The sequence below is a fragment of the Panthera onca genome, chromosome D3 (genome assembly GCF_046562875.1).
Source record: "Panthera onca isolate mPanOnc1 chromosome D3, mPanOnc1 haplotype 2, whole genome shotgun sequence".
NCBI lineage: Eukaryota > Metazoa > Chordata > Mammalia > Carnivora > Felidae > Panthera > Panthera onca.
The window spans coordinates 76,034,058-76,046,102 of record NC_138350.1 but is presented as its reverse complement, the minus strand read 5'-3'; the positions used below and the strand labels follow the sequence as shown (position 1 = coordinate 76,046,102).

At 45.5% G+C, this 12,045-nt stretch overlaps 1 protein-coding gene across 10 annotated transcripts in view; it reads right to left on the bottom strand.

The window, feature by feature from the left end:
• The window catches only part of NEDD4L (NEDD4 like E3 ubiquitin protein ligase), a 341,415-nt gene that overhangs the window by 68,187 nt on the left and 261,183 nt on the right, over positions 1 to 12,045 (bottom strand). For all 10 annotated transcript variants that reach the window (XM_078435202.2, XM_078435204.2, XM_078435203.2 and 7 more), the window contains 3 exons: positions 7,920 to 7,981; positions 7,645 to 7,747; positions 5,758 to 5,924 (listed from right to left, as the gene is read on the bottom strand). In XM_078435202.2, the coding sequence (XP_078291328.1) occupies positions 5,758 to 5,924; positions 7,645 to 7,747; positions 7,920 to 7,981 (332 nt within the window). The remainder of the gene's footprint in view (positions 1 to 5,757; positions 5,925 to 7,644; positions 7,748 to 7,919; positions 7,982 to 12,045) is intronic.

Below are 12,045 nucleotides of genomic sequence, written 5' to 3'. Positions count from 1 at the left end.
TGTCGGACAGGTGAGAGAATGGAATGTCGCATTTGTGATTTTGTGCTGCCACGGGTCTTTTTTGTTGTTGTTAATTTTTTTTAAGTTTATTTTTGAGAGAGAGAGCACGCGAGAGCGGGGGAGGGGCAGAGAGAAAGGGAGACACAGAATGCGAAGTAGGTTCCAGGCTCTGAGCTGTCGGCACAGAGTCCGAGGTGGGGCTCGAACCCACGAACTGTGAGATCATGACCTGAGCCGAAGTCGTATGCTCAACCGACCGAGCCACCCGGGTGCCCCGCCACAGGTCATTTTTATAGGACATTCAATTCTTCAGCACACAACGATTATGAAAAGTTAAGTTATTACAGAACAGAGAAATAGTTAGGAGGAAAATGACCAGAATGAAATTCTTTATGAAATATGTAAAATATTTTAGTAGTGTCTAAGAAGGCCAAGGAAACTTGATATCATCCTTTCCCTTTTATTAAGGATGGAAGCAATTTCCCTTCCTAATGACTGGCCTTAAAATATTTTATATACATCTATGAAAGACTTTCATCAGAATTTTAAATCTTCACTTGAAATATCATACATTCAGTTAGCATTTACTCAGTCAACGCTGAGTGACTAATGTTTGCATGCTGCGTGCCAGGGCCTAATACATACTTGAAGTGTTCCAGGGACTTCTGAAAGGTTAAGAGGAAATAAGGTTTTATTATTACCACGTCTGCATTTTGTATCCCTTAGAAGTATATAAAATTCCTTATTCTGGAAGGACTTACTTTAAAAAGTGGGGGAGGGACATTTAAAATCAATTATGCAAATCTCCCTTATGCCACATGCTCATATAATTAGTAATCAGCGTGAACCAGACACAACTAAATAGCATAGAGAGGTTACCTCTGATTTTGCAATTCCAACCCTGGGCTTTAATGGTCTTCACTGATGAAGTGAAAATAGTCACACAAGGGAGGCCTGCGTGTCATTAAGCAACTGAATGAGCTGAAACTAGAAACAGTCACTAATGGGAAGATGAACATTTAAAAATATTTCTGAGCTGACAGATCAAAGTAGAAAATTATTTTACTGGGGGCAAGAAAATATTTTAGGAAATAGTTATCTTAATTTTCTTCAGTCATTAATTTCATCTATCTATATTCTTCACTTGATTTAAAATTTTTTTTTTTTAACGTTTATTTATTTTTGAGACAGAGACAGAGCATGAACGGGGGAGGGTCACAGAGAGAAGGAGACACAGAATCTGAAACAGGCTCCAGGCTCTGAGCTGTCAGCACAGAGCCCAACGCGGGGCTCGAACCCACGGACCGTGAGATCATGACCTGAGCCGAAGTCGGACGCTTAACCGACTGAGCCACCCAGGTGCCCCTAAAAAAAAATTTTTTTTAATGTTTATTTATTTTTGAAACAGAGACACAGAGCACGAGCGGGGAAGGGACAGAGAGCAAGGGAGACACAGAATCTGAAGCAGGTTCCAGGCTCCCAGCTGTCAGCACAGAGCCCAACACGGGGCTTGAACTCTCGAGCTGTGAGATCATGACTTGAGCCAAAGTCGGATGCCCAACTGACTGAGCCATCCAGGCGCCCCTTCACTTGATTTTCATGGGCAATATGCAAGTGGCTAAAGACAGGATAAACCATCAATTTGTCAGGTTCAGTGTCAATTAAGATCAGTGTGTCAGATCACTGACACTCACCTACATTATGGACATTAGTACACACTAATGTGACGATGAGCCCAGTTACTGAAATGTGATTAAATTGTTGCTGAGACAGAAGATGTACAAAGTATTTTGCAAGAGAGGTAAGAGAGTTAAGTGTTTTGAGTCTCTAAAGCGCATCTTCATTTACAGCCTTAATTCCGTTCCTTCACCATGTTTCTAAAATTGTGGGTTATGGAGTAAAAACCTTTCCGTTTACATTTAAACAGGGTCAGGACAATTCTAAAATCAGGGGTGCTTTAAAAAGCTGCCCTCAGACTTGAGAGTGCGGGGATCACTCTGTGGTCAGCCTTCCACCCTTCAGTTCCGTATCCAGCCTCGCCGGTTCCCCAAACCGTGCGCCTATCATCACTTTGAGAAGCGATTCACTTGTAGTCATTCATTCTGTCACAAGGTACTTTTTTGCTGAGCTCCTACTCTGTGCCAGGCGCTAGGGCTAGATCTGTGAGTAAGAGAACATAGTCCGTGCTCACACAGGCCGCCAGAGTATTACGTGCTCCCTGCTACCACGGGGGAAGCAGAGGTCCTTCACTGAGAGCTGAACAGAAGCGCGGTTCTCCCAGAGGAAGGTAGAGGCAGCCACAGGAAAGGGGACGTTCTAGTTTTGTTTCGGTGGTTGGGCAGGGGGGGCATCGGGGCATCCACGGGGCTAAGAAGAGAGAGTGATCAGGAAGCAGCTGTGAATGGTCCAGCCACTTAATACACCGTAGGCTTAGGACTGTGGGTGGGGAATCTGGCAAGGGACAGGGTGGAGAAGGACCTTGTAAGGACAGCCGGAGGGCAACGAACTGTCAGTGAGGTTATTCAGGGGGTTGAAGTCTAGAGCACAAGCCTAGGGAACTGGGTAACACATGAGTCGCAAGGACAGTCTTAATTCTTTCCTTCAGCACACGGCCATCACTTCTCTGTCTCATTTCCTCAGATACAGCCTTTTAATGCTTTTTAAAAAAAAAAAACCACATTTTATTTATTTACTTTTGGGAAAGAGAGGCGGGGGAGGGACAGGGGGAGAGAGTCTTAAGCAGGCTCCATACGCGGCACAGAGCCTGCCTCGGGGCTCGATCTCACAACCTGAGGCAAAATCAAGAGATGGGTGCTTAACCAGCTGAGCCACCCAGGTGTCCCTAACAGGCACTTCTTAATATCAATTTCCCCCCAAAAGACCGTGGCAGTATTCTGTAAAAACTGATTTACGAAAATAATTAAGTTTGAATCAAAGCAATACTTTAGGGGCGCCTGGGTGGCTCAACCAGTTGAGCATCCGACTTCGGCTCAGGTCATGATCTCACAGTTCATGAGTTCGAGCCCCAAGTCGGGCTCTGTGCTGACAGCTCAGAGCCTGGTGCCTGCTTGGGATTCTGTGTCTCCCTCTCTCTCTGCCCCTCCCCTAGTCACACTCTGTCTCTCTCAAAAAATAAACATTAAAAAAAAAACAAACCATAATACTTGGTGAAATAAAGTTAAGGAGAAAGTACCTCAAACTCTCAAGACCGTTCGGGTGGGATGAAGAGGTTACTATGGAAACTAATTCTTCTTCCTTATCTAACTTTTCTCAGGATTTCTAGAAGACATGCCCACTGGAAAAGAGGCACTCCCCGGGCCCCACCTGAGCTCTGCCGACGTCCTTCCTGGTTCAGCCTCTTTGGCATAGCTGCCTCACTCATAGGGACAGTCATGCCACTGACCCCTCCCTAAACTACATGTGAACCTGAACTTGGATTAAGGGCTGCATTTTTCCCATGTCGTTCTGGACAACTGATGAGCCAGCACTGCACAAATGATCTCTTTTGTTTTGGGTTAGTTCTTTGGGCCAATGCCCCCACGGTAGTGTGTTTACAAAAACAATATGAAGTGTTGTCTCAGAAGTTTCCTCATTAGGGTTTCACAACTCTGGGAGGTAAGAAAGCAAGTATTTCCATTTATCCCAAAATAACAGACTTCAGTCTGCATGATTATTAATGAAGGTGAGCTTTTTTCCATATATGCACTGGCCATTAGTATTTCTTTCTTTGTGAGCTGTTAGCGGTCACTTTGCTACAGTCGTAGGACACTCTGATCCCCACAGGGTGTTATGTGTTCAATAATGTTTAGCAAAGGAAGATAATGGTGCCTTGCTTAGGGTATTGCTACCAAGATTCTTGATTCAAGACTCCTGACCATTTACAGTAACCAATGTTACCTGGCGGCGGGGCAGGGGGTGTGGAGAGGGTCCAAGTTTTTTTTTTTTTTTTTTAAAAACATTTACAAATACCAAGAGTAGTCAAGTGGGTTCAAATGGTTTCACAACAGCTATGTTCAGTAATCAAAGGAAAACAGTAGAAAATAAAAAAATAAAAGAACGAAACCATTTCCATTTAGATTTCTCTGGGGGTACAAAATTACAACAAAGAAGAGTTCATGATCATCTGGATGTGTGGATATTTACGCTGTCCTGTGAATAATGAGCCGGGTCCAAAGCCGACCAAGTGCATCTGAGCTTCAACGGAACCCACCTGGGGGCTTAGGAAGGACCGGCTATTCACGGATGCAGATCAGACAAGCTTTCTCTCCAACTCAAAACCTGGACTAGATTTCTTGGCTACCTCCCCCACCCTCAGTCGTAAACAGAATCTCTCTGTAACCTCCAAAGATTAAAGGATTATTGACAACACTATCACCCATCACACTGCTGACACCACTTGTTTAAAAACCATCATGAGGGGCACCTGGGTGGCTCTGTCGATTGAGTGTCCGACTTCGGCTCAGGTCGTGATCTCACAGTTTGTGGGTTCGAGCCCCGCGTCAGGCTCTGTGCTGACAGCTCGGAGCCTGGAGCCTGCTTCACATTCTGTGTCTTCCTGTCTCTCTCTCTCTCTCTCTCGATAATAAATGAACGTTAAAAAATGGGCGCCTGGGTGGCTCCGTCGGTTGGGCATCCGACTTCAGCTCAGGTCATGATCTCGCGGTCCGTGAGTTCGAGCCCCGCGTTGGCTCTGGGCTGATGGCTCGGAGCCTGGAGCCTGCTTTGGATTCTGTGTCCCCCTCTCTCTCCGCCCCACCCCCGTTCATGCTCTGTCTCTCTCTGTCTCAAAAATAAATAAACGTTAAAAAAAAAAAATTAAAAAAAAAAACCATCGAGAGCAAATTTCCTTCAGAGTCTGGGTTAAAGAAAAAATGATCTCATTCAATATACTTGCTTTTATTACATACTGAAAATGATGTAATGCATTGACAATTACCCTCCTCATCTTGGCTGCTAGGAGCTCAAATTTCCCTCTTCCTTCTTTGAATACTTGTTTTGCCTTTTACTGTATGCTAATAGATTCAGGTCTTGCCGTATACTATGATTTAGAAACAAGCTGCTACAAATCCTTTTCGAACATAGTTGAGGTTTAACTAGTGTTTATCCTCTACCATCAAATACAAAATTGTTGCATGAACAAAACAGTAATCATTTCACTACGGCCCTGACGCTGGTGAGGGATTAGAATACACAGTAATGACTAATTCTGAGTCTGCAACCCTTGCATGGGCGTCTAGTTAGATCACGGGGATGATTTATAGATTTCCCAAAGAGGAAAAAAAAAAAAGTCGCATTTCCGAATTAAATAATTAAAGGGACTAAAAGCCAAAAACTGAAGAGAAGATTGCACAGCCAATCTGTTTGCCGTTTTCCAATCTGGGTTCGTCAGGAGAGGAAGCTGAAGACCAGGGAAGTGATATAACTGCCATACGTAAGATAAATGTGGGGAAAATAACTTCAGTATGTCAGGAACCTATGTAAAAGAGTGTATCCACGTTGTCTAAAATGAATTAGTTCATACCTAAAATAGGCAAACCTGATCCAGGGAAAAGAACTGCTTCTTTATCGTGCAAATTCCGACAGGCTCTCGCGCTCTTTAAATGAAGAGTAACCCTGTTGTTCTACGTGTCCGCATGTAAGGCAAAACATCCTACGTTTTTCTGAGGCGAGGCGGAGTTCCCAACCTTGCCCCCAAGAGCCGCCACGGTCCAACCTCCAAGTACACGGACACATCCCCAGCCACGGTACGGTACTCACATTAAGCTTGGTCGGTGCCACTGAGTGGTCCGGTTGTTGTGGTTGACGTAATAGGTACGACCCAGATTGTCCACTTTCTCTTCCCAGCCGGGAGGCAGTGGAGGCGGGGGAAGCTCCTCCTGGTGCTGGGAGGCCGAGTCATTCGAGTCCACGACCTCCCAGCCATGCTGCGGAATAAAAGCAAATGAAGACCGTTGAGGTGGGCCCTTCACACACGAGGAAAAAACAAACGCAGTGTGCTCTGGTCCCTCTTCCTTGCTCCTTCGCACCCTGGCTCTTTTGGTGGCTTCACATGCCACGTGGGAAGAAATTCGCAAAAAAAAAAAAAAAAAAAAAAAAAAAAAAAAAAAAGAATCAATTCTAGTAGAGTCTCAAAAAGAATTCGGAGCAATGACCAATTAACTGTGCTGCCTTCTAACTTGACCGCACTGTACAGATCAACCCAGCTTTGGGTGTGTCCAGTCTGTTGTGTTAAGCCGCATTAGCCTCTTTTCATGCTCATGTTTGTTATTTTGACCCGAAGGCCGCCAGGGCCGGACAGAGCCATGCCAGCGACATGGGTCATGTTACAGCTGTTGTCTTTTGGACACCCCCACAAGGTAAAAGGGAGCTGGGGCGCCAAGCCATACTACACGTGTGTTCTAACAGAGATCACGGCACGAGGGGCCAGGAGGCCCGGGCTCCATCGCTCCCCAGGGAGGACAGCGATGGAGGCAGGCGAGGCTCTCATTCTGCGTCGAGTACAATCGCGAGAACCGAAGAAGTCTGGAAGTTGCTTTCCACTTAGGCGCTCCCCACTGGCGGCCACCACAGAAACAGGCTTCATGGTACCAGAGTTAAGAGTGACATTTTTGCCACACATATTTTAGGCATTAAGTATTCCTTCCTGACATCCCCTAGTAAAGTCACTGGAAAATTGAGTAATTCACTGGTTAGTGCAGTTGGAGAGCTAGAAGAGTGTAAAAAATTCCTTGGATTCGAGATAAAAATCTGTCGATGTGCTTATGAAATCTTCACATTCGTACATCCCTACCACCCACTTCAACTCCTCCCCGTGCAGAGGGATGAAGGCACCCAAGTGAAACACTGCCCGGAAATATGAACGCTTGGCCTGCGGAGGGTTCCGATAACTTGCCCATAACACATAATTCACGTACCGCGTATATGCGACAGCTGCGAACAGATGTGGAAATTGGCCACAGAGGCGTCCTGGTTAATGGCCATTTGCAGAACGATACGGGAATCTAACAAAATAGCACCGCCAGGAGTGTGCGCTAAGGTGCACTGGGACCCACGATGCAGGTATGTGATTAAGGAGTTTAAAGGCAGCTATGCCAGGAGGGGGAGAAAGAGAAAATTCCTCTGGACAGCTACTTCCCAAACGGTATTTCTAGAGGAGAGCTTTTCCTAACACATCACCTGGGGGCCCAACACATTAAAAAAAAAAAAAAAAAAAAAAAAACAACTTGGAAAAGACTTTCTAAACCATTTCATGCACTTTGAAGCAATTCCAAGCGCTGTGAGGAAATTTACAACGAGCTGAAAGTCCAAAGAAAGAAGGGAATGAAATATGTGCGCACAATTTCTCATCGGGGTGGGGCTGTGAATGAAATACGGGTATGGCATTTTATAAGGAGAAGCCTCTTCCGTTATGGGTGCTGTAACATAAAATGAGAAGTTGACTTTTTTTTTTTTTTTTTTTTTTTTTTTTTTTTTTAACCAAAGCCAAACACATCAGTAGTTGATCACAGATGCACGGACTCAGTAAGTGTTTTTATAGTTAAGCTCTATCCATTTTTATGTCCTTAAACTGCTAGGTCCTAAATAAGACACTAATATGATCTGGTGCAAGGAAAACAGACCGAGGCCTGTAGTTCTGCAACTTACCTCCATGTCCTCTCTCTGCTCACTGTTTTCTTCATCTTGACCTCCATTTTTTGGCATATAGGCCATTTTCAATCGCAAAAATCCCTTAACTCGAGATTTATGACTGCGTGATGGAAGAAAATTGGTTATAAAGGATACGACTTGGTTACAACTTTCATATTTATGATGACTTTTTTTTTTTTTTACAGAAGATGCAAAGGGAAAAGAAGCCGAAATCTTCCTCAGAGAAAACCAATGACTGAAGCAGGAAGGACACCTGCGCCCCAAAGCCTCACCTTCTTGGTCTAAGGAGAAAATCCTTAAATGTATAGGGTCGCTCCATGGTCGGATCTTCGGTCTACGGGAAGAAAAAGGAAGTTTCAAAACTCCTGATAGTCTCGTGTTTTAGATACACCAAACTGGATTACAGAGCACACACGTTCACGTTCTAGAACGCGGGAAGGGTGAAAACGGGGTTGGGTCTTCACCCAGTACTAGACAAGTAATTACTTTAGAGGTCATCTTTATCTACCCAAGATCCACTAGATGTCACTATCAACACCCACTTTCAGGAGCCAACCCCAGCTTAGACAGATGACAAAATTATAGTCGTCACTGCCGAGTGTAATTTCTAACTACAGGGTGCAGGCCTCAATCTCAGTGCTGATTGATTTCAGAACCAGTGGTCACTGGTACCTTCTTGTTCCCTGTGATCCAAGAAACCTAAAAATGGAGTTAACGGGAAAATATATCTGTGAAGGCAATTTTACTTTATTTTTAACATGAAAATATCATGTCATCAGCCTAAGATAACTGAAAGATTATCTCCTCCACAGAGACCATTCCAGGTAGTGCCATCAATCAGCCTCTTGCTGGTGCCTCGTCCATGAAGCTAGGAGTGTAACTGTGCTATTTTTAAAAGAAATCCGTACTCATTTTATTGTGCAGGGTTAGCTGGTCAAAGCAAGTAGAAAGTTGGAAAAGTGTTACTATTTCATTAATTTTTAAACACTTTATGTAGTAAAAATCCCAAATATCCAGGCTCTTTAATTAAAAACAATGTACAACACTGACTTTGGTGGCAAGGGAGACAAACCGCCATACTAAGATGTACTGACGTACTATACTGGAGGGTTGTGTGTGCGTCGATATTTGAAACATCCCAGGTTTTATGTCATCCGGCTTGAAACTCCACTGGCTTCCTACTCTGCTTATAATAAACTGAAAATGCTTTCCTACGGCCGTACAAGATTAAACATGCCCTGCCTCCTAACTACCCATTACCTCACTGTGAGCCAGTCTCTCTGTCCTGGCCTCATCTGTCCTGGTGTACATCACATCCAATCCTGCCCCGGCAGGTCCTTCTGCTACACAGCTCTGGTTCCAAATGGCCACGGCTGGCTCCACTCTGAACCCAGGTGTGAGATCCCAGGTCATGCTCTCAGACGCTGCATCACCCTTATTACCACGAGCCCCCCCTTACCACCCTCTATCATAGTGTGCTGGTTTATCGTCCCCCTTTTCACTATCTGACATTATCTTGGTCATTTACTTACTTACTAATTTGTCATCCACCACTTCTAGAATTAAGCTCATGAGACGAGACGCTTGGATTTGCTCACCATTAAATTCTTGGTGCCAAGAACATTGCCTGGCTCAAAGCAGGCACTTGTACAAGCAGCTGATTAATTCGTCTGATCTACCATGAACTACTGAAGCCGTGAAAATTCCACCATTGCTGAAGGAAGTCAATTATATTCTCCCTAGACTGTCCTCTTTAAGGCGACACAGTTAGGCATTTTGGAAACGTTTTCTAAAAAAAAGGTTTCCAAATGTATACATACCACTTATCATGGAAAATTTATTAATTAAGAATATTATTCCATTTCTTCCTTTTCTCATTTATTCAAGCACAAAGAGCTTTAGAACAAAACCCACGTGGAAGATGTGCGGCTACAACACGGCACCTTCCCTTAGAGTTACAAGGATGTATTGCAGGGGCCATGATATCAACCGGTAACTTGAACCTAAGGTAGAACAAATTCACGGACATGTGGAGATCACATTCCACGAGACCTAGGATGGAGGGCAGCGACTGATTCTCACTTGGGGATCGACGTGGTTTGCGGATACGTTCTCCAAATTCGAGATGAATGGGCAAGTGTGGACAGGTGGGGAATCGGGAGGAAGGGTGGTTCAAGCCGAGGAATTCGGCATGGGCAAAACCACGGGATGCTTAGCAGGCATGAGGAGTCGAAGGGACGCAGAGAACGCAAGAGACGGTGAACAGAGGAAACCACAGAGCCTAGAGGACTCCTTTGATAATGGACCCACCCACGTACTGTGTGGTTTAAATGACAACCACCACACAGATGGAGAGGCAGGCCTCCTAGGTCTGTGTCCTGGCTTCCTTACTGACACAGCTGTGTGGCCAAGTGCATAAAAAATGGAAATTCACCTCCGCGGAAATCCTTGCATACGAACAAGATGGTGATCTTGTAGACACGGACAGGATTCTTCTTGGCATTACACAGGGTCCTACCTGATCCTATTTGCTGGAAAAAAAGCCCAGTGGAGACCCCCAGGACAGCACTGGGAGAATGGCATCTCAAAAGGGCTGATGCCGACAGCATCACTAGCCAAAGTGGACACCACTGCCCCCTGTTCTGGGGGCACTGAACATCCCAAAGAAAATCTTTTGGATACACAGCACTCTCATCTTAAAAAGAGTAATTGCTTTCAGGAGAACTGTAGTTACTAAGACATACAGCGAGAGAAACAGCTCTGTGCGCAAACGGAAGCAAACAGCCTTGCCGAAACCCTAGGCTCAAAACCTGCACGTGACCACCAAGAGCACCCAAGCCTTGGACTGAGCCCCCTGCAAACGCCCGCCCGGGGCCCCTGAGCACATCGCACAGCAATACTGGAGACCCAGAGTCTGGTCCAGCACTGCCTACAGCCTAGTGATCACTGGGCAAGTTACCTCCCTGTCTGGGCTCAGATGCCCTCATCTGTAAAATCTAAGGAGTAGCCAAAATGGTCTCTGAAGCCCCTCTAAGCTCTAGGACGCTGAATTCGATACATGTGAGCGGGAATCACTACCCTTCTACCAGCCACAAATATAAAATATATAAAAGCCAAAAATACAAAAACTTATCATCTGAGTTACCTTCAAGTACCGCTGCGGCACCAAAAACGATACCACCACCCTGAAAAATGCTTCGCTCTCGAGAAACGGAAATTCAAAAGTTACCGTGATTGCCTAGAGCAGCACTTGACTATAATAGGAGAAATTCATGCTTTTAAAATAGCTCTCTCTACCCCAGTGTGTTTCCCATGGATACAGAGATTGTGTAGCTGAAGGGGATGTGTGGGCTTGGGGCTCAAAGGGCAGGGGAGATACAACTGAAAGACGAGTCCAGAAAAATTTCACAGGCGTTAACAGGCAAACAGCTGCCAGAAAATGTCCCTCTGTTGTTACTACAAGTCTTGGAGATGGCTGGCCTCTAAATAATTAGTAAAGGCAAGTTGTAAAATTTGAAGTCCTAAAACTTGAACCTAAAAGTCATGAACTTTTGGGGCGCCCGGTCGGTTGAGAGTCCGACTTTGGCCCAGGTCACGATCTCACGATTTGTGAGTTCGAGCCCCGCATCAGGCTCTGTGCTGACAGCTCAGAGCCTGGAGCCTGCTTCCAATTCTGTGCCTCCCTCTCTCTCTGCCCCTCCCCTGCTCGCGCCCTGTCTCTCAAGAATAAATACACGTCAAAAAAAAATTTTTTTTAGAAGTCAAATGAACTTTTAAACAACTGTCCATTGGCATTAACAAACAGATACAAAAACGGTAGCTCAAGAAAAATTGGCAAGAAGAGCAGAATTACAGTTAAATTTACTGCTGGTGCCTCCCCTACCAGAGCAGGACAAAGGGCGGCTTTGTCTCACCCGGAGGACAGATGTCAGGCAGGTAGGCCAACAATGACCTCCCTCAACTGCAGTGTCTCGCCAACCCCACGCACCTCCAGCGAGCCCCGCCACCCCAGCCCACCAGATGACACACAGTCATCGCGGTCGCCCGCACCTCTGCTGAGTGAGCCGCGGAGCAGCTGCGACGACGTGGTCTCACGGAGCCGGATGGAAACCTGGGGTCGCCCGTGCGCATGCCCTCCTTCTACAGGTGACAACACAGAGGCCCGGGAAAGATTACTAACTCGTTAAGGTTGTCAAGGCAACCGGCCTGTCTCCCCCGTCCAAGTCAACGGTTCTGGAGAGCTCTTTTAAAGCCCGACCTTTGGAGACTCCCGTGAATACGGATTTATGTTTTCTTAATTCTCGGATCTGCACACAAGGCGGGACTACCAACCTTGTTTATTCTCCCCTGCTTCCTCTCCTTCCTGCCCGCACTCTTGTTCTCAAAAATAAATAAGGA